At 42.0% G+C, this 23,723-nt stretch overlaps 1 protein-coding gene across 1 annotated transcript; it reads left to right on the forward strand.

Moving 5' to 3' along the window:
• The first annotated feature begins 9,991 nt into the window (after window positions 1-9,991).
• On the forward strand, window positions 9,992-18,556 carry LOC118664748 (tripartite motif-containing protein 5-like). Its single transcript, XM_036325218.1, is given in 6 exon segments — window positions 9,992-10,470; window positions 11,359-11,454; window positions 12,113-12,343; window positions 15,812-15,834; window positions 17,017-17,117; window positions 17,395-18,556. Coding segments are annotated over 6 exon segments (1,737 nt in total). The 5' UTR covers window positions 9,992-10,050; the 3' UTR covers window positions 18,261-18,556.
• Window positions 18,557-23,723: the final 5,167 nt, after the last annotated feature.

Genomic DNA, 23,723 nt, shown 5'->3' on the forward strand with positions numbered 1-23,723 from the left:
ACGCGACTAGCACTAACCACTGCACATGGGACTGCTGATTGACTGGCTCACTCAACTCATGCATGAATCAAGCCCGCTTCCCCACGCTGTGCACTGGGTATCCCGCGTCCCGCCTGCGCCTAATCTCCCATCGCCCGACCACCTGACATCGCCCCACTTCTTCTAATGCCACTTCTTCTAACGCCACTTCTTCAAAATAGACTTGCCCACATTGAAAACCAACTTCTGCGCATGGGCCACGAAGTTTCAATCACACGGTACGTGCACGCCCGCATGTGGTATTTTGTGGAAGAGCCACACTCAAGGGGCCAAAGAGGTCGATGTGGCTCATGAGCCGCGGTTGGCCGACCACTGCCCTAACCGGTTTGACTCAGTGGATAGAGCCTCCGCCTGCAGACTGAAAGGTCCCAGGTTCGATTCCAGTCAAGGGCATGTACCTTGGTTGCGGGCACATCCCCAGTAGGAGGTGTGCAGGAGGCAGCTGATCAATGTTTCTCTCTCATCGATGTTTCTAACTCTCTATCCCTCTCCCTTCCTCTCTGTAAAAAATCAATAAAATATATTTTTTAAAAAGTGTTATCTTTTTTTTTTTCTAGCTACTTACTCCTTTATTTTAAGTACGGGAATAGCTTTTTTAATCTAAGTGAATATACTAGATAAAAGTTGATTTGAGCTCTAACCGGTTTGGCTCAGTGTATAGAGCGTCGGCCTGGGGACTCAAGGGTCCCAGGCTCCATTCTGGTTAAGAGCATGTACCTTGGTTGCGGGCACATACCCAGTAGGTAGTGTGCAGGAGGCAGCTGATCGATGTTTCTCTCTCATCGATATTTCTAACTCTTTATCCCTCTCCCTTCCTCTCTGTAAAAAAAGCAATAAAATATATATTTTTTAAAAAGGTGATTTGACCTTCTTTTCTCTTATCATAGTAATTATCTTTCATAAGAAAGCCTTTCCTCTGTTTCCCAGGGATAGCTCCATGTTTCAGGTGCTGGAGAACATGATTTCCAGTGATAGACACAGGGTCAGGGTTCTGGATGGGCTCCTCAGCAGTGAGGTATGTAGGTCAATGTTTCCCTTTCCTGGCCAGCCTCGCTCTTTCCAGGGAGCTGAAGGGCTTTATGTCCTCAGGAGTGAGTAGAGCCTCTTCTCCCCTCCAGTGAGACAGCAGGGCAGATGCTACAGGAAGGAGTGTTCCTGCAGCACGTGTCTGGCATTTTCATTTCCCACTCTTCCCAACCTGCTTATCAGCCAAGAGACATAGAAACACTGGGCTACTTGGCCAGTGTCTGCTCTGGTCCCTGTCTCACAAGACATTCTTCAGTTCTCCATTTCTGGAAGGCCTGTGGTGGGAGAGGGATTCCTTGATAGTTTTGGAATAGATAACTATCTATTAGATAAATACATTCTTTTTCTTTCTCCCTCTCTCTTCCTCTCTTCTTCAATCTCTCTCTCTCTCTCTCTCTCTCTCTCTCTCTCTCTCTCTCTCTCTCTCTCCCTCTCCCTCTCCCTCTCCCTCTCCCTCTCCCTTTCCCTCTCTTCTCCATCTGCACTTTGCTCTACTGTGTCCTGTGGCTGCAGCTGCTTTGACCTTAACTCCTTGTAGCCCTACCAGAAAAGTAAATTCAGTGGTCTCAAGACACAATGTATGCTCTAATCCTCTTTCCTCTACAGGCTCCTGGTGTGTCTCAGGATGGGTTGGATCTTGGATGAGATGCAAAATAATTGGAGATTTGCTGGAAGCCAGTCCATCCTTGCTGCTTGACACAGTCGCTGCAGGGAAGAAACATCTGCACAGCATATGTTTCAAGGGATCTGGCGTATATGGCATACTGTTCGTAATATGTTTGCTCCCCTTCTTAACGCTATGTGTTTTAACCACGGTCACCTCTCCGAGAAAAGTTGTTTCCCCAGGTGGGAATTTTTCCCTGGAGTTAGGGATTAACAGGACTAAGGAAGGGAATAAAACCTCTTAACTAAGTGCCAGGCAGGTAATTAATCATTTTAACTACGAACAATCACACTTAAGCTACATAATCTTTACTTAGGATAATGTTCTTCAGTTACTTCCTTGTAGTTTTACAGAACAATAGAGTAGTGACCTTGGAATGGAGATAACAAACACCCTAACCTTTGGAATAGAATGAATAGGATTAAAATCAACTGGTATAAATACAGATGTAACAGGAGAATAAAGACAGAACCTGGCTGGAGAACTTGACTAGAGAACCTGGCTAGGCTGCTGATCAACTGAACACTGTCTCCCTGTCATTCCTTCTTCGCCAACTCCGTGCACACCATTGGGAACCCCTGGACCTGCTGGGGCAGGCCCCCAACAGAGGTGCCTACACCAGTTTTGGATCATGCTGGAGACATAAAACAGGGGTAGATATTAAATGATATCTTCCCTGATACAATATCTATCTCTGACCCTGCTGTTCATCAGAGCTTTATCTGGACCACAGTCTCTGCAGCCAGTGCTAACTGCATGTGGCCTCTGGGCTGTTACCAGTATCTGGACCACTAGCTGGAATACACTTTGGTTCTCCTTCAATCTCATTCCTTATCAGGTTCCCTTCATGTAAGATGAACATGGTACCAGTGAGCAGTTTTAGTGGGTCTAAATTCATCTCAATGCAGCCTTTATATTTTATTAATGCTGTATTTTACTAGTTATGTTGTACCTTAAACCTATGTTATTACTTTGATATTTCTTACAGATTATTGAGGAACAAAACTGAGAGATCAAGAGCAGGAGGAGCACATGGGAAGTATTTCCATAAGGGACATGTTTATAACATTTCATACGGCATAATGAGAGGCTAGATTGGTGTTAATAATCTGAAAAAATATCAGAAGAATCATGACAACAAAATCTTAAGACCAATGACAAAAGTGAGTTAAGGTACAGGTGCTTCTTCATTCATTTATTTAACTACCACTCCTATTAAAGACATAGCTGCGCCAAGACTGACTCAGTCATCTCTCGCCCCCCTTCCCCTCTCTCTCTTTCTTCTCTGGCTTCTCCTTATATGATTTTCTCAAACTGAATTCAAGATGACTTTGTGTGTTTTCACCTCTATAACATTTTCCTTGTACCCTTCTCTTCCCTCAGCCATTTTTAGGTACACACGTTTTGAAATTGCACTGTTCACCAGAGTCATTACCATTATCATTATCACATTTCACCTGTGCCACTTAACACATGATTTTAGAATTGTTTCATACTCTATTAGTCAGGGTTCTCCTGAGAAACAGAACCAACATTGTAGATATATCCTTCATATATGTGAAATTGGCTCATGTGATTATAGAGTTTGACTAGTTCCTGGCCCTGCCTTTTACAAACTGGACACTCAGGAAAGCTGGTGGTGCAGTTTAATCCAAGTTCAACAGCTTGAGAACCAGGGTAGTAAATGGTGTAAGTTCTAGTCCAAGGGCAGGAGAAAGCCTATACCCCACACAAGCAGGTAGGCAGGAAGCAAAAGGAACACCTTCTTTCTTTCTTCCTCTGCCTCTTTGTTCTGCTTAGACCAGTGGTTCTCAACCTTCTGGCTCTTTAAATATACTTCCTCATGTTGTGACCCAACCATAAAATTATATTCCTTGCTACTTCATAACTGTGCTTTTGGTACTGTTAGGAATCATAATGTAAATATCTGATATGCAGGATGGTCTTAGGCGACCCCTGTGAAAGGGTCGTTCGACCGCCAAAGTGGTCGCGACCCACAGGTTGGGAACTGCTGGCTTAGACCCTTAATCTAATTTATTGTGACCAAAGATCCAAATGCTAATCTCATCTGGAAACACCCTCACAGACGCACTCAGAAATAATATTTAATCTGGGCAACCAGTGGACAGTCATGCTGACTCATAAAGTAATTCCTCACAATTACTTTGCTGTTTCATTTCTATTATGTTAAGACTATGAAGATTATATGTTAAATGGTATTAGAAAACATTGCCCATCAGATGATACATCATGTAGTTTGATCTGTGCAGTCCATTTAGGAAAAGAGTCATCTTGTCCCTATTGAATCCAGGTTCTGAAAGCCAGCATCACAGTGCTACCATCTGTGATAGCGCCCCTGGCTGACCACCTGAGGTAACTTCAGATTTGGGCAGCCGTTCCCTCTCACAGGACGGCCAGGAACAACTTGGCCAGGGTCACTTAGCTTAGCTGGTAGGGACAGGATAGGGGAGAGATGCCAGGATCACTGCCTCAGGTGGGCCTTCAGGGAGGGTCCTCCCTGTGGGGAAGGAGGTATTTCATTCCCTCCTCATGACACCTCATCCCTAAGGGAACAAGATGAGGGTGATGTGTGTGACAGTCACAGCTCAGGTCAGCCTAGTTCTCCAGTGGATGAATTACTGTGAGAACCATGAGAACAGCTTCTGGGAGCAGAACTGAGATAGGATTAGGAATGTAGTCACTGGCCCCTCTGAGCTAAGGCACAAAGTGTTAGTATTTCCTGGAGGTCTTTGTGAAAGCCTCTCATTGGTCCATAGATTTTCTCCTTTCCTGCCCCTCCCCTAAGAATTTAACTTTCATTTTCACTCTGCTCCTCCTGCAGCTGGTTTGGAGAGTGAATTATCACCACTTCTGCCCTTAGGCTGAGACTCCAGGACAATTGAATAGGCCTTTTTCCCTGGAAGATTGGAGGTGAGTTTTTCTCTGCTCTCTGAGCCTTACCTGGGATGAGCAGCAGAGTGGGGCCGGGGTGGGGTGGCAGGTGGGGGATGGAGGGTGCTAGTCTGCCAACAACTTTGTCTTTCATTATTTCAGACCTCTGGGCAGGAAAATGCAACCTCTCCCACCCCCACAACCGGAGCCTGGGACTCAAGGGGCTCCTCTGTGAGGGCTGCCCTGGCCCAATAGCTGGGGCGGGGACCTTGGTGGCTGGCAGAGGCCAATCCAGTAGCGTCCTGAAGGTGGGGCACAGGTGATGCCCCTGGGAGGGGGTTGGGGCCTAGCACTCCACAGTCAGCTCTGTGGGCGGGGCTGCAGCAGAAGATTGGGGCGGGCACACCCAGGAGCACTGACTGGTTAGAGAGCCATGCAGCCCTGGTCTCATGAGGTAGGGGTGGAACACCAAGTAGCCATCATTCTCCAGGTCTGAGCCTCAGTGAGAGTCCAACAGGCTTCTACTCCTCATGCAGGAGAAGGATTTCCTTTAGGCACTTCTCAAACCTCTGATTTTGCGCGGGTCATGGAGCAAGTCCTATAAAACCTTTAAGTCCTGTTCACCTGCCCTTTGAAAGAGGAATTACCTGTACCCTACACCCCTAGGGTTCTCTGGGCACAAGCCTTATTCCTTTCTGAAGACAGACACTCTGTGGGTTCCGGTTTCTGGTGCAGATCCCCAGAGAGCCTCTTGTGGGGCACAAACACCTAAGAACTCAAAGATGGGCTTCACATGTGTGATATCCTTCCAGCGCAGACACCACTCCTGTTTCCACATCTATCTGCCTGCCTGCTGTGCAGCCCTGGTCACTGCTTAGGTAGTGGTGGGTCAGACTCCATGTGTGAGGACTCGAGCTCCTCTGCACTTTCCTCTTCTGTATCCTATGGCAGCAGGTACTTTGACCTTAGCTCCTTGTAGCCCCACCATAAAAATAAATTCTGCAGCTCCGAGGCAGAATGCATGCTGTGCTCCTCCCTCCTCTCCAGGCTCCTGGTGGGTCTCAGGATTGGTTGGCTCATGGATGAGATGCAAAATTTTTGGAGACTCATACCCTAAGTTTGGGTCATGCTGGAGTCATAAACCAGGAATAGATATTAAATGATAGCTACCCTGAAACAATGTCTATCCCTGATCCTGCAGCCAGGGGCTAACTGCATGTGGCCTCTGGGCTGTTTTCAGTATCTGGACCACCACCTGGAATACACGTCTGTTCTCCTTCAGCCTCATTCCTCATCAGGTTCCCTTCATGTATGATGACCATGGCACTAGTAGTCAGTGTTTGTGGGTCTAAATTCCTCTCCATACAGCCTTTATAAATTTCCCTTCAGAGAACAGAGCAAAGGGAACATTTACTAACTTATTCTGCAGATCTTTCTTTACCATCAAACTTTGGCAACCATCAAGACTAAGATCTTTTCTTTCATTTTTGCTTCATAGTCCCATTTACTTGACGTTCCCAAGGGAGCTCCCGATCCCAGACTGTAGCCACAGGGCCATACCGAGTCCAGGTGGGAGAATGAGCATCACTGTGTTACCATTCCGTGATACCCACTGGTAACTTAAGAAGCATTCAAACCCCTCCCCCCTCCCTACTCCCTCCTCCCCCCTCCCTCAGGGCCCTCCCTTCCAAAACAAACAAACAAAAAGAAACATTTAAACTTGTCAGGAAGTTCTGTGTGTTTATTTAAGCCCAGCTGTCCACATTGGCTGGAAGCAGATTCTCAATGGATTGACATAATGCTCCAGAGAATGGCAGTTTTGCACCCTGTATTATACATTAGAATCAAAAGAGAAGATGTAAGTGTGTTACATGAAATCCATTGGTGATAGATTGGGGAGGCTGAGGCAGAAGAAAGCAAAGAGGGGAGGGTATGGAACCTCTGGGATTGGATAGAAAGTAAAATGATAGACACATTCTTCTTTTACTTAGGTGGGTGTAGGATAGTTAACAGTCAACAATTAGCTCAACAACAATGAGGGTATTTATGGTCTCTGTAGAGTGGTGCCTTGTGGGGTCCAGACAAAAGGAAAATTACCTTGACATTTCAGCTATATGTTATTGTAGATGCAAAAGGACACTAGACAGGCTCAGTTAAAGTAAAGATTGACTTTGTCAGGCAAAAAGGCCAGCCTAGGATATGACTAACCAACAAAACTGCTCTTTCAGTTTAAAAACTTTTAATTTCAGACCACCCTCTGTGGTTAATTTAGGTCTCTGAATTTGTAAGGCTACCACACAGGCCTTTCCTGAGTTAGTCAGGTTAGCATGTGGTCCTTTTTGTCGACGCCTCTTTGAAATGACCACCAGCATCATCTCCAATTTGGATGGTCATTACCATCTTGTGACCTGTGAGATATAAGCTGTCAGGGTCACTTAGCTGAGCTGAGGATACAGGACAGGAGGCAGGGCATGCTGACATTGGCTGCCTTAGCAGCTATTAGTGGTGTTCTTCACAGTGCTATGGAAGGTACTTTATTTCTGTTATCTCAGCCTTTTAAGAAGCCAGACTTAGTAGATGTGTGTGAGACCACTAAAGTTTATGTAAGCCTAGAGCTACAGAGTGCAAATTACCTTGTGAAAGCCCATAGGCATTGCATCCCTGGGCCATAAGGATACATGGTGGTTATAAAAGTCACAATCCCCTTATGAAAAATGAAATTTAAGCATATTAACTGGCATTTGAGGTCTATATGAAATCCTCCTAAATCCAAATGCACTTTCTACATCAAGCTGATTTTGCTATCAACAATCTGGCCTTGTAAGGAAGCTGATCTTCCACTTTGTTATGGCCTTATGATGTTTCCAGACAAGAAAAACAAAAGAAAAATTCATTAGAAAACTTATCCAATATTACTTTTCTAGGAAGAAAGAACCCAGGCCTGATGTTTACCTTTTGTTCTCCATAATCTAATCTAACTTTCAATCCTTTCTTCTTACCACAGCCTATGTCTCACTCATCACTTGCTCTCCATGTCCTTCATCTTCTTGTCCTGAAAGCTATCATCATCTCTCCCCTGGGCAACTGTATGTGCATCCTACTCATCTTCCCAGTTCCCCACTGGATCCACCGATTACTACACAGCCCAACACTGGTGATTACTTTTGCTCTTGGCAAAGTGTTCCTAAATGTTACCTAATTCACTAAGTGCCATAGGTCACTGCAGGCTCATGTGATGCCAAAGGCCTAGCAGTTTTCTCACACGAGCCACACTGACATTTTCCATCTCAGACAATGTGGTGCATCTTCAGTGAATGGGTCATTTTCTTCACCTAATATATTCTTTTGCTCTCCCATATGCCTTATTTCCTTCATCTTCCTCAGGTTTTAGTTCCACCCTTAGGTATTTAAGTCTGAATTGCTGGAAAACCCTTTATATATCCCAATAATTTGATTTCCCAACAACATGCACATCTCTCTAGTAGTGTTTTTCACATCAGCTTGTATATATATATGACTTAATTTACTGTTACTTTCCAGGTGGATGTCAGGGTCCCAGTGGTTTAAACTCTCTGTTTAGATTCATTTCTGTGTTTGTGGGTATTAGTTTAGTTGTTAGCATGTAGTTCATAGTGATGAAAAATTAGTTGAATGATCTTGCCTAATATTTTGAGATTTCTTTTGCAAGACTGATATTTACTTTATCTGTGTTTCTATTTTTTCAGATATGTGACTTGTGTGATCCTATGAACATCTTTATGCTATCTCCCTCCCCATCATCAATTAAACATACACACCATTAGGCTCCTGTCAATATCCTTGGCATACTTCCAGGCAAACATGAAATTGTACTATTTATCCAACAAGACTCCCTAGAACCTCATAAGTTACCTACATTGTCTTTAATTAACCCTGTAAGGTAGGAAGGGGGACCCTGAATACATTAGAATCATTGCAACTCTGTGTATTGAAAATAAATGGTCTCTGTAAGTCACTCACTAACTTTATGTACACATCTGATAAAGGGTTTGCTCATGCCATTACACAAATACATTGTCACATATTATCTATACTAATAAAAGGTAATATGCTAATTAGAACGGATAGACCGAACATCTTCTGGACATCCTTCCAGACATCCTTCCAAACAAAGCCACGGTGGTGGAGGCCAAGGCAGAGGTGGTGAGGGGTGATCAGGCTACCAGGGGAGAGCTGTTGGGGGCGATCAGGCCGGCAGGGGAGAGCATTTAATGGCGATCAGGCCAGCAGGGGAGGGCACTTAGGGTTTATCAGAACAGCAGGGGAGAGCACTTAGGGGCAATCAGGCAGGCAGTGGAGCAGTTATGGGCATCAGACAGGCAGGCAGAGTGCTTAGGGGTTTTCAGGCAGGTGGCAAAGTGGTAAGGGGCAATCAGGCAGGCAGGCAAAGTGGTTAGGGGCAATCAGACAGCCAGGCAGAGGGTTTAGGGGCAATCAGTTAGGCAGGTAGAGTGGTTAGGGGCAATCAGGCAGGAGGGCAGATGAGTGGATAGGAGCCAGTGGTCCTGGATTGCAAGAGGGATGTCTGACTGCTGGTTTAGGCCCGATACCCAGAGCAGGTCTTTCTGATAAAGGAACACGGAAGGAGATTGTTAACTGAAGGATGAAATTGAGTCCTACTGACACCAGGGTATCAATGCCTGATGAAAGAACAGGTATAAAAGCCCAGACCCAAAAGTGGTTTGGAGATGTGTTTGGTATAGGAAAGATTAAGTTGGAGAGATGCTGGGTCACACAAACATCTTTTCTTTGTAAAAAAGGCCTCAGGTCATCCTTTGGTTTAGTAACAGTAAATGACAATAACAACCATTGCACAAATGAAAACGTTAAATAAAGCTATTTAAAGTTCTTATGTGCCTGGCAGGAATTTCTCAGTGGTTAGAGTGTTGGCTTGTGCATGGAAGGGTCATGGATACTTACCAGGGTTGCAAGTTTGATCACCACCCAGATTTGTGTATCTGTTGCAGACAACCAATTTATCTGTCTCTCTCACATTCATGTCTCTCTCTCTCTCTCTCTCTCTCTCTCTTCCTCTCTCTCTCTCTCTCTTTGTGTGTGTGTTTCTTTCTCTTCCCCTCTCTCCCTTCCACTCTGTCTAAAAATCAATGACAAAAAAATCCTCAAGTGAGGATTAACAAAAAAATAAACATAAATAATATTATTACAAATAGTATTTTTTTCTAGATCACCATGCTCCTTGCCTTGTCTCTCTACCTTTTATTTTTTGTCCTTTTACATCTATTCTTGCTTCATCCTTAATTTTTATATAATTAGCAACATTTATTCCTACCATTCTTACTCTGCCCCCCATTAATGTTTCCAATCAGGCAGAGATCAGTGAGCAGCAGAAGGCTCAGATCAGGACAGATAGGAGCAGGGGAGCAGCTGCGATGGCTTCAGGAATCCTGGTGAACATAAAGGAGGAGGTAACATGCCCCATCTGCCTGGAGCTCCTCACAGAACCCATGAGCCTGGACTGTGGGCACACATTTTGCCAAGCCTGCATCACTGCAAACAACAGGGGGTCCATGATCGGCCAAGGAGAGAGCAGCTGCCCAGTGTGCAGGAGCACTTATCAGCCTGAGAACCTGCGTCCCAATTGACATGTGGCCAACATTGTGGAGGCGCTTAGGGAGGTCAAGTTGAGCCCACAGGAGGAGCAAAGGACAGATCTCTGTGTGCGCCATGGAGAGAAACTCCTGCTCTTCTGCCAGGAGGATGAGAAGATCATTTGCTGGCTTTGTGAGCGGTCTCAAGAGCACCAGGGTCACCACACCTTCCTCATGGAGGAGATTGCCCAGGAGTACAAGGTAACAGACCAGGGTGGAAGAAAGACAGGACAGAAAATAGCACTTGATGAGAAATCTCAACTTTTGTATTTGACTGTAATTATCTTGCCACCACAGTCCTGAGGCCTGTAATCACTTTTCTTCCTATGTTCGCCTTCCAAGGCCTGAAGGACATTTCTATACATTCCACACAATTACAAATGATGAGCAGACTGTAAAGGAGAGTAGGTGTTTTCAGACTTTGTGCTAATAGGTAGAGGTTTGGTGCACAAGCAAAGTTGTCATCATCTCTTTAGACATGAGGGGTAACTGGGCAGCTGGGTGGATGGAGACCTAAGTTCTTTCCTTAATAACGGATCAAGTATTTTCTTCTAGGGCGTTGGTTCTCAACCTTCCTAATGCCACGACCCTTTAATACAGTTCTTCATGTTGTGGTGACCCCTAATCATAGAAGTATTTTGTTGCAACTTCATAACTGTAATTTTGCTACTGTTATGAATCATAATGTAAATATCTGATATGCAGGATGTAGTTTCATTGATATAAATTGAACATAATTAAAGCATAGTTATTAATCACAAAAACCATATGTAATTATATATGTGTTTTCCGATGGTCTTAGGTTATCCCTGTGAAAGGGTCGTACGACCCCCAAAGGGATCTTGACCCACAGGTTGAGAACCGCTGTTCTAGGGCAAAGAGAACCAGTCTTCTCTTGACATAGTAATGGTGATTTCTATCATCTGAGTCTTAAAGAACACATAACCACTTCAGGTTTCCTTCAAATCACAGATTCTAATGGTCATTTTACAGTTTCTTTAGAGATGAACCTGATTTCTTCCCATTAATCCTCTCTTCTGATGAGGAGAGAGCCCATAGCTTAACCCTGAAGTGAATCCTCTCCCATAGGAAAAGCTCCAGGCAGCTCTGGACAGGCTGAGGGCAGAGCATCAGGAAGGTGAAAAATTGGATGATGACCTTGAAGAAGAGAGAACTTCCAAGAAGGTAGGAGGAGACTTTTTCTGGTAATTATCCAAGAATCTGGGCATGACTTTGTGTTTTAATTACAAGGAGTTCCCTTCCTTCTTGTTTTCTGACAGTTGATATGTCCAGAGTCATTGATTAGCCATTGTATATTCTTTCCCTGGTAGAAATAGGGCTGGAAATAAGCATGTCACAAAAATAATGCTGATATTTGGAGGTTAGCTATTCCCATAGATAGACTCTAGGGTGAGGATGGTAGTGAATTTTACATTCATTTATCTTTTCTTTTTTCTTTTTTTTTTTTTTTTTGAGCCTTAAACTCTTCCAGGGAAGACAGTTACTAATGGTTCATGGCTCTGTTCCAGGAGCTCAACTTAGGCTGCGGTGGGGTGGGGTGAGGAGTAATGCATGGAGGCATCACTGTCCTGGGCAGCTCTGAGAGCTGAGCCACACCCAGGTGTCCCATTTTGTTTCAGGTTTGGCTTCAAGAATGTAGACATGAGAGCATTATTTTGGGATATAATGAAGATGAAATAATGGGGAAAATCAGCCTCCCCAAGAATTGCTCCTCTGCTTCCATCTCTCTTCCCTCTGAGAACATCCAAATCAAATACTTACTTTTCTGGCTCCCAGTATGCCTGATAACCTGAGTCCCTGTCTTTCTTTCTCATTCCTGAAGGATCAAATAGAAAATGACTTGAAAAATGTTCAGAATTGTTTTAAACAACTGAGAGGTATCCTGGCCAGTGAGGAGCAGAAGGAGCTGCAAAGGCTGGAGAAGGAGGCGGCAGAGAATCTCGATGACCTGTCTCAGGCTGAGAGTGAGCTGGCCCAGCAGAGGAAGTTGTTGAGAGATCTCATCTCAGATCTGGAGCATCGGTTGCAGGGGTCAACAGTAGAGATGCTGCAGGTAAGACTTAGAAATAAACCCCAGCATCTGAACTTAAGGAAAATTAAGACTAAGTTCCCTTCTCTGCTGTGTGGCTGTGCTGTTTGTGGTGTTGACACTGGGGTTGCATTGGTCTTGCAGTGACCCTTCCCTGCATCTGTTTCAGAGGTTATTGGAATTGTTGAATGCATGAACAACAAGGAAACATCTGGTTCTTATTAATGTATCAATTTAAGTATAAAATTGACTGTGAAGAGAAGATTCCTTGTATTCTGTAGGCCCCTGTGTCTGTGATCTAGCCTAGAACTTTATTCAGGTATCTCTTCATGATACAAGAGTTGTTCTTTTTCTTTTTAGAATAAGTTGAAATTCTTCTGTTCTTTCTGAATTTTCTGAATAAACAGTTGTGAAGGATTGGCATTATTTATTTTTTATTTCCGTAGATTTACCAGTGAAATCATTTCACTCTGGGCCTTTATGTTAATGGAAAAGTTTAAAATATTTTTTTTTACTTGTATTAGGTTTTCTCAGTTTTTTTTATGTTTTTTGAGTCAGTTCTTGGTAATGTACATCATTGTAGAAATTTGTCCATTTTAAGTTGTCAGATTCATAAGCATGAAATTAGTCATTATTTCTTAGAATATTTTTCATTTCTACAATACTAACAGTAACGGCTCCTTTTGTTCCTGATTTTGTGATTATTTTTGGTCCAGTAAGTTATAATTTGTCAAGGTCACTGACATTTTTTGGTTTGTTTGCTTTTTAATATATATTTATTGATTTTAGAGAGAAAGGCAGAAGGTGAGAGAGATAGAAACATCCATGATAAGAGAGAATTATTGATCAGCTGCCTCCTGCATGCCCCCTACTGGAGATCGAGCCTGCAACTGGGGCATGTACCCTTGACTGGAATTGACCCAGGACCCTTCAGTCTGCGGGGCAACGCTCTATCTATTGAGCCAAACTAGCCAAGGCTCATTGGTATTTTTTAGAATAAATTTTACTGTGTTATTATTTATTTATTTATTTATGATTTATATTTAACCTTTCTATATCACAGGTTTCTACTCTCACTTATATAGTTTCCTTTGTGTGTGTATGTAAATGCACATTGATATATGAGAGTGTGCATGTGTTTCTGTGTGTGTGCATTGAATTTAATTTTTTGTTATTTTTCTAGTTTATTAGAGTGAGAATATTTTTGTTTATTTTATTTTGTTAATCCTCACCCTAGGATATTTTTTCCATTGATTTTTAGAGTTTAGAGAGAATGAAAGGGAGGGAGGGAAGCAGATAAGGAGGAAGGGAGAGAGAGAGAGAGAGAGAGAGAGAGAGAGAGAGAGAGAGAGAGAGAGAGAAACATCCAGTGAGGGAGGGGCACATTCATTGGTTGCCTATGGCACACACACCAAAGGAGGCCAGGGATCAAACCTGCAACACAGGTACATGCTCTTCACCAGAAATTGAATGTGGGAGTCTTTGGTTCTGGGACGACACTCTCACCACTGAACAATACCACCCAAGGCTTAAAGTAGGAATTTTGACCCCTGACTTCACCGTCTTTTCTCTTACAGTTTTTACTGTTATAAATGCATTGTTTTAGCTATATTCCAGACATTTGGATTATTTACTTATCTGTTTGTTTTTTATTGATTTCAGAGAGTAAGTGAGAGGGAGAGAGAGATAGAAACATCAATGATGAGAGACAATCATTGATCAGCTATCACTTGCATGCCCCCTACTGGAGATGGAGCCTGCAACCCTAGTGTGTGCTCTGACTGGGAATTGAATCTTGACCTCCTGGTTCATAAGTCAGCCCTTAAGCACTGAGCTCCACCTGCTAGGCCTTGTTATTTTGAATCAATTTAACTTTTTTCAAATTTGCTTTGTTATTTTTGTCTTAACCCTAAAAATATTTGAAATGGTGTTGTTTAATGTACAAACACCTGGTGATTTTTTACTTTTTTTTCTGCTGTGTGTTTTAAATTTAATTCCTTTCTAATCAGAAAGCATATGTTTTATTATTTCAACATTATAGCTGTGTTGACTTGCTTTTTCTACTAAAATATTGTATGTCCATATTGTTTATGTGAATTTGAAAATAATTTGAAGTGTGTATTGATTGGGTGAAAGGGTCTTTAGTTGTCAGGTGGAGCTGGTTGACAATGTTGGTCATGGCTTCTACATCATGATGATTTTCTTATTTACATTTTTGCTTTTTATTTTCTCCTTTTCATAAGTCTCTTTAACCTTTCTTATTATACTGATTTGGTGGTGATTATCTCCTTGAGCTTTTTCTTATCTAGGAAGCTCTTTATGTCTCCTTCAATTTTAAATAATAGCCTTGCTGGGTAGAATAATCTAGGTTGTAGGTCTTTGCTTTCCATCACTTTGAATATATCATGCCACTCCCTTCTGGCCAGCAAAGTTTGAGTTGAGGAATTAGTTGGGATACTTACGGAGCCCCCTTATAAGTAACTAACTGCTTTTCTCCTGCCATGTTTAAGACTTTTTTTCTTTGTATTTTTCATTTCTCACTGGGTGTTTTTTATGCTTTCTATCTCCTTTCTATGTTTCTTCTCTCTTTGTTGAAGTTCTCAGTCAGATAATCTATTCTTCGCTAAGTTCACTGAGCATCCTTATAACCAGTGTTTAGAATTCTGCATTTGGTAGATTGCTTGCCTCCATTTTGTTTAGTTGTTTTTCTGAAATTTTGTCCTGATCTTTCATCTGGGACATGTTTCTTTGTCTCCTCATTCGGCTGCCTTCCTATGTTTATTTCTATGTGTTTGGTATATCTGCCACATCTCCCAGCCTTGGCAGAGTGGCCTTATGTAGCAGGCTTCCCTTGGGGCCCAGTGGTGCAGTTTCTGTGTTCATCTGAACCAGGTTCTCTAGGGGTGTCTAATGTTTGAGGTGTGCATGCTTTCTTGTTGTAGTTGAGCCTTGATTGTCATTGGCACATCAGTGTGTGGGATTGCCTCTCAGGCTGAGTTGGGGTCTAATTTCATAATGTACACCTGTGGGTGTGGTACCAGCCAGTTTCATTTTTCCCTCCTACCAGCCTTGTGGTGACTTTTAAAAAAATATGTGTTTATTGATTTTAGAAAGAGGATGTAACAAGAGGAGGATGTGATGAGAAACAAGGTCAGAAGACTGAAAATAGTTAACAATATGGAATAAACTTTTAGACCCTGAAACACAGTAAATACTGTAGTGTTTAGAATAGTGACCAAGTGGATATTGGTAACATGGACGAAGGTGTATAAAAGAGGAGGTAATTTGTTTGTTGAAAAATAATTTACATAGTAAATATCTTAAGTTACTGGTTCCCGTGGCTTCTTTACTAGGCATTATATTAACCTGCTCTCACATTAGGACCATCTCTATTTTCACCAGATCAGGGGGGTGGAGAGGGGAGATGTGTTGAAGTTTTGTTAGTGAAAGAGCTTATTACTTCATGACTTATAGTGTCTCTTTCCTCCTTAGGATGTGAAAGGCATTATGGAAAGGTATGTATGGGAGACCAGCGATGGTCTTTTTGTGCTGTAAAAAGTGTTTAAAGACATTAATGATACCTGGTGATTAATAAGAATAAACTATTGCTCAGGGCAGAAACATTTAGATGTAGTTTTATCTTAAATTTCTGTTCACATATGGCTTGTTTATTGTATACCTATTGACAATAACCCAGATTTTATGTAGTCAATTTACTCGAGGGAGTTGCAAAGTTTGGGTTTGTATAAGATGTTGCAGTATCAGACCCATCTGACTTCATAAATTCTATGCATGCCTTTGTCTAACTCAGATTTTCACATGTAACAGGTGATGTATTGACCATGGGAATGTCATGTCTTCTTTACCTCCTAAGCACTCAGAATTTGAGACAACTCCTTTATATTTAAATTTCTGCTCTCTGAATAGAAGATATAGTTCTCTTTATTTTCCAAAGGCTGACTTGAATATCAAGGATTACTTTGACCCTTTGAAAAACAGTTGATCCATCTTGGTCATGCACTTTTGAAATCCGAAAGGAAGGGCAGCATCTTTGTGTCTAAATTTGAACACCTACTTGACTGCACTAATCTATTCCAAACACATGAAATTCAGACCACTAGTAGTATAGCATTCATAGTATCTTATTTTCCAAGTGTTATATTTTTTCTCAGAGAACCTGAAACCTCAGATGTAGTTCTGCAGGCCTCCTATTGGGCAGTGGAATTTAAAGGTCTTGGTTCTTCCCAGACAGTATTCCCACACTTGATATATCTCAAACATAAGGATCCATGTTCTGTATCCTCACATTCTTGTCATATTGCTGGGAATTTACATCCATGTCACGACTTTTCATTATACTTATTTATTTCAAGGTACCAAAGTTTGCATTTTAAAGAAATTCACTATGGCACATAATTTCATATGATCTTTGGGAGTTAGAAAGGGAGAGGATAGTTATCACTGTGAAAGGAATAAACTACTTCTGAGAGGTCAATGCATTTCCAAGGGCAGACAGCAGTCAACTGAGAAAGTGGATTGAGCACATTTCTTCTGGTGCCAAGGTCAGAAGTCTACTCTCTCCTTTCTCAGGAGTCCATGAATGGGGGCTCAAGTACTCCTTGGGGTGAGTAGATAAAATCAGTGGTTTTGGAGAGACAAAAATTCAGAGCTGTGTTGATCTATCTTGTTGTCTCTAGGAGTAAGACCTTCACTCTGAAGAAGCCAAAAACTCTCCCCATGAAGCAAAGGAGAGTGCTCCAAGCTCCTGATCTGGGAGGGATGCTACAAGTGTTTAATGGTGAGGAATGCTAGAGCAATGGGTGGCTGTGAGATTGTTGTTATGGTTGGGGTTAAAGTTCAGGTTTAAGGTGTAGCTGGAGGAGAAATAAAAAGACAAATATTATATTCTGGTTATAAGAGCATATTCAATGGGGAGTGGTCAACTGTCGTGTTCACCCCTATTCCATGTACTAACTTACATAAACCCCAATCTTTCCCTGATATGGGGAGAAAATAGATGTTGATGCAGAACATTTTGCCTATATTTGATGTTATGGATTTTTTTCTAATTTCAGAACTCACAGATGTGCGACGCTACTGGGGTAAGGAGAAATCACAATATCACAAAGTCACCTTGTCCTCATCTTCTTTTAGAATTTTGCATTTTCTGCTAGGTCTCTCGTATAACGACCCAGGTTTTCCCTCCCAACACCCACATATATGTTATATTTCTTCAGTGAGTAATGCTCCTCAAGAACCAAATCAAATCCTTCCCATTTTCCACTCATTTTATTCTCAAAACTCTCTTACAATGTCACAAATAAAGTATGTCAGATTCCTCACCCAACCCTGTAATTTTTCTACAGTACACATGACCCTGGATCCTCCCATGGATAAATCAAATATTGCCATTTCTGAGGATCGGAGACAAGTGAGACCTGTCTATTTGTTGCATTTGTTAGCTGATAAGATGGATTTTGGTGTCCTGGGATCCTGTTCTATCACATCAGGGAAGCATTACTGGGAGGTGGATGTGTCACAGAAACGTGCCTGGATTATGGGGGTATGTGGAAAATCATTCCCTGGCTTCTTTCTCAGGGAAGTTCGAAGAGAATCTTTAAATAGAAAGCCTTTTTGCACTAGATTTCAGCCTAAATATGGTTACTGGGTTATAGGGCTACAGAACGATTCTGAATATAAGGTTTTTGTGGATTCTGCCTCCTCTGACTCCACGACATTAACCCTGTACCTGAGTGTTCCTCCCCGTCGTGTTGGAGTTTTCCTAGACTATGAAGCTGGCACTGTCTCCTTTTTTAATGTCACTAACCATGGGTTTCTCATCTATAAATTTTCTTCATGTTCCTTTTATCAGAAAGTGTTTCCGTATTTCAATCCTATGAAATGCACTGCCCCCATGACACTGTGTTCTCCAGGCTCTTAAACCTCTTACACCTTCACCCACTTCTCTGGAATGCCTCTTGCCATGGGTGCATCTAATGAGCCGAGCTCACCTGCACTGTTCTTACTATCTTTTCCGGGCTTGTATTTTTTTTTTTTTTCCCATTTGAACACCCTTCATTAATCAATAAGGTGTAAAATTTGCCCCGTGCCATATTTTCCCAAAATCTTATTTGCATTCATAGAGAATCCTAATTCATCACTTTTATCATCTCAAGGAAAATGACTAATGCCTCATAACAAAAAGGCATGTATGGAGGTAACATCTCTACCAAGTTCTACAATCTCATGTCCTCTGCCCCTGCCTGAGAAGATGAAGCAAAGCTTTTCAACAACTTTTATTGAAGACTTGAATAGAAGTCATTCACTACAGAATGAATCCTTAGAGGTCTGTCTGTTTACCCATGATGTTTGTTATTCATCAAGGAGTGAAGAAGAAAATATTAAATATGGGTTTTTAAATTGATTTCTTAGAAAGAGAGGAAGGGAGAGTTAGAGAGAGATAGAAACGTTGATGATAAAAAAATATTAAAGGGCTGTCTCCTGCATGCCACCTACTGAGGGTTGACCTTGTGTCCAGGAAATGTACCATGACTGGGAATTGCACCAGCGACCTGTTGGTGCACAGGTCAATGCTCAACCACTGAGCAACATCAGCCAGGCAACAAGAAAATATCATAAATAATATGTACTAAGAGTTAAGTTCTGTGTCCTCATTTCTGAGTTCACGTCCAATTTCTCCAAATATGCACAGTGAATTTTGAATAAAATACCTGAATGCCGATTTGTTTTCTGTAAATAATCCTGGTAATAAAACCATACCATAGTTAGTATCACTGTGAAAAGAAAAATTTCATTAAGTATATAAAATGTAAGTGTCTCAACTGAATAAATATTTCTCCACTAATTACTGAGAAATCTAAACTGTCAGTGTGTCATAAAACAGGTTTTGCTTTCAAGGGCACATGGGCAGTTTTTACCAAAGTCCATGTTTCAGATCCCAGACATATCTGTGCTGCTGTCTAGAATACTCCAGCTCTGCCAGTGTTAGACATGACTGTGTGTATGAGTGAAAATTTTATTATAAGTCTGGTGTTACTGCACATTAGCCTTGATCAAATAATCTAAATTGTACACGATTCAGTTTCACATTTGTAAAATAATATGAAATTTACCTGATGTATTTTTGTGAAAATTAAACCATAGAATATTTTCAGTAATTTCTTTCATGGCTAGCACGTAATTAGTCATCAAGTATACTGTTGATTCATTTTTGTTTGCCTCTCACTGTGATTGAAATAAATGATTTTAAAAATACATATTAGCTTACTTTCAACTTTACTATTCTTGCTTTGATTTAAGAAATAAAAATAACTTGATGAAAGAATTGTGAAATCTAATGAAAAAGATAATCGATGAACAAAATGGAACCAGAAACAAGGAACAGACTGGGCAGTCTCTGAGGGGAGGTGGGTGAGGGGTGACTGGATAAAGAAGGGAAGGGTGTTAGCTAAAGAACATATATGCATACCCCATGGACATAGAAATAGACTTGTGAAGACCAAGGGAGGGGGGTTTGGGAGAAGGTTAATGTTACAGGGAAACAGGACGTTTCAGGGGGATGTCTATCTGCAACAATGTCAACATTAAAATTTTTAATAAAAAATAGTTATTATTCACAGAAATGATTTAAATACAATTGTGGGATTTCTTAAGAGTGTTTTGTTGCCCAGTTCAGCCTTACTTTTGCAGTGAGGTTCAAATTTTCAGGAACAAGAGAAAAGCCAGTTCTCCAAAGAGATAGCAAGTGCATGATTTCAGCAATGAATATTCACACTATCCCCTTGTCTTTTGGAATTTTTATTCCCAAATCTCAAAGAAGTAAAAGTTAAAATAAATACATTAATGAATTAACTAATCTATTGAAGGTGCTCTCTTGTCAATTATTATCTTCTCTCATCTCTGCATGGCCACAGGAATATCTAAATTCCTCACCCTGGATTATCATTGATGTAACAAGGGATTGCAAGGTGGATATTACAGTGTGTGTGTGTGTGTGTGTGTGTGTGTGTGTGTGTGTGTGGCACGCATGTCTGAAATTGATCTAAATTTTCCCTTTGACCTCTACCTTCCTTACTCTCTGTTGCTGTGATGCCTGGGGCTATGCCTTACTAGCAATACTTCTCAATTATTGACAAATCAACTCCGGGAATTTTCAGTTATTGGAATTCTGGTCCTCCGATTCAGAATGAAGGCCCTAGTTACAAGAAAAAAAAGACCGGATGCTTAGATACCACATTTTTCAGGTCTTTGACACGACTGTCAAGACTGCTTAAGATCTGCCTCTGGTGAACACACACACACACACACACACACACACACAGAGAGAGAGAGAGAGAGAGAGAGAGAGAGAGAGAGAGAGAGGGAGACCAGGCACACTTTTTTTTTTTTTTTATTGTTTTCTCCTTATTGGCCTCACTCTCCAGTGGGCTGACAGACTAGGGCAGTCCCCAGGACTGAAGACAAGCCTGTTCTTCCTCCCCTCCCCGCAGTCAAAGGGCGGGGAGTGGGATCCCAGTCCAGTCTTCTGCAATACAGACAATTTCTTGCTCATGATTAAGTAGTATATGTAGATTTACTGGTTTTTAGGTTCAATGTATCTTATGCCATAACAAACAGCCAGATATTTTTTTTCCAAGTGTTTGTCCCACTTTCCATTCTCACAGTGGATAAAAGAGAACAGGATGATTTGGGGTCTGGTGGTAAATGCAGAGATATACAGTAGAGTAATTTTTGGTGAGGTCTACATTTGACCTACAAAACTTGGTGACAGTTGAAGGGGAGTGGAGGACTCCACACATGGAATGTTTTTATGTGGAGTGCACATGGACAGGGTAAGATGTATGTCTCCCACAATCCCATATTCATCAGATTACTCTTGCCTCCCTTTGAATCTCTGATCTGAGCCCACATCCTAAGCCCCAGAGAACTAATGTGTTCCTTCCAGACCCTGTGTGAGGTGTTTTAGGAGGTGGAGAGCTTGGAATGAGAAGAACAACATCCTTTTGTTAAGAAAGAGTGTTGAAGCTGGCTCTTTATTGGATTTCACCTTTTAGCTCCCAAGAAATCCCTTTCTTCCAAAACTCAAACCACAACATACGGTATACATTTTTTGAATAGGTTGAGGGAGGGCTGCTTAGAGCTGTAAAGCCTGGGACCAATCTACAATTTGAAGATAACAGCTACAAGTGGGGCCTAATGTCTTTGAGCTTGTCTGTGAAAAGATTATAAAAATATTAATCAAGAAAATGTTTGCAGAAGTCAGAAGCCCAAGAGGGGCTGGGAGGGCTGGGGGAGTGGCGCTGGTCTCCTGCGAACTTCCTCTGAGACATTAAATTTAATGTGGAAAGACACCAGTGAGGAAAACAGAACTTGCCAGGCCTATAGGAAACCAGAATGACCCATGCTCCTTCTCCCATCACTTAAACTCCATCTCCAGAGCTAAGCACGTGCGGTGGTCAACATCCCAGAATATTATGTTCTGAGGCCCAGGGAATAATACATTCTCCTCAGGGCTCTGTGTTCCCTTTAGTCCCCACATCTCCTGTTGGAGAAATTCTCTGACTTTGGATCTATGATTTTTAACTGTTTCTGGACTGAAAAATAGCACAGAGCACAGGCAGTAATGTGGTTAGAGTGTGGTGGTGTAGATAAAAAACAGACAGTGAGGTAGGTATCTGAATACATCTTAGGAACAAAACAGAATGTGAGAATTGTTGGTTAAAATTTGTCAGAAGAGTTTACATAAATGCTAACAATATCCTTTTGATTTATTGATTTTTAAATATGTTTTTAATAATTTTTAGAGAAAAAGGAAAGAAGAGGGATAGAGAGATAGAAGCATCAAGGAGAGAGAAACATCAATGATCCACTGCATTCTGCTCACCCCATACTGGGAATTAAGCCCACAACCCAGGCATGGGTCCTTACCTGGAATCAAATTGGTGACCTGGTTCCTGGGTCGATGCTCAACCACTGAGCAACACCAGCTGTGCTTGATTTATGAACACAGCAGTTATGTTGACAGCAACACCAACAATAGAACAGAAACATGATTGTCATCAGCATGTTCAATGTAATTAAAATTATATCCATAGCAATATAAGTGTATGTCTTTCTATTCAAATATCATTCCCTATATACCAATATTTTGTAACAAATCTGACACAATAAGAAATAACATAAAGAAGGTCCCTTCCTGCCTTCATTAATCGAATTGTTTTGGGATGTAAGGCTGGATGAAAGGAATACTCAATTATACTATTACTAGAGGCCCAGTGCACGAAATTCGTGCATGGGTGTGTGTATGTGTGGGGGTGTTTGTGTCTGTGTGTGTGTGTCCCGACCCGCGGGACAACAACGGGGGAACCAAGAGACATCCTAGGAGAATGAAACAAACAAGGGACACGAAAGAATGGAGGAAAGACAGGATTCTGATCAAGCCTCAAATTTTATTCTTACCGCGGCAGGATATATACTGTTTTAGGGACGGGGGTGGGTGGAGAAGCCTATTAGCTTATCAGCAGGGTTGTAGCAGGCTCCGATGTGGCAGTAGTTGCTTCAGGGAATAGGATGGTTATCTTTAGCTGCTGGCCAAATCGCAGGACACACGTAGTTTCTGGTAATTAGGAGTTTCTGGAGGAACCAGAAACTTATAATTTTTAAGATGGCTTTGTCTAAGCCAATATCTCTAATGGCTCCCAACATGTGTGTGTGTGTCCGTCAGCCCAGCCTGCACCCTCTCCAATCTGAGACCTCTTGAGGGATGTCTGACTGCCCTCTCACAATCCAGGACTGCTGGCTCCCAACTGCTTACCTGCCTGCCTGCCTGATTGCCCCTAACTGTTTCTGCCTGCCAGCCTGATCACCCCCTAACCACGCCCTTGGCAGCCTGATTGATGCCTAACTGCTCCCCTGCCAGCCAAATTGCCCCTAATTGCCCTCCCCTGCAGGCCTGGTCACCACTAACTGCCCTCCCCTGCTGGCCTGATTGCCCACAACTGCCCTCCCTTTCCAGCCATCTTGCGGTGGCCATCTTTGACCACATGGGGCCAGCTATCTTGTGTGCTGGAGTGATAGTCAATTTGTATATTACTCTTTTATTAGATAGGATGTGATGATTAAGGGGAAAATAAGACTTTGGTGGGGGGCAGGGCGAGCTACCTAAATCTGTGCCAGTAACCTGCATTCTGATGCACACTCTTGCTTGCTGATAAACCTCATTCTTATCTGTAATGCCTGTCCTGCATTGGGAAACCTGTTTCCCGAAATAGTCCCATTTTACAGAGGCCATAAACCATGAACCATATACAACCCCCTTAGGGGATTGGAAGAGCTGATGCAGACAGGCATCTGAGTATAATCTCACTTCCCCCATCCCAACTCA

This window comes from Myotis myotis, unplaced genomic scaffold (genome assembly GCF_014108235.1).
Source record: "Myotis myotis isolate mMyoMyo1 unplaced genomic scaffold, mMyoMyo1.p scaffold_m19_p_10, whole genome shotgun sequence".
Lineage (NCBI taxonomy): Eukaryota > Metazoa > Chordata > Mammalia > Chiroptera > Vespertilionidae > Myotis > Myotis myotis.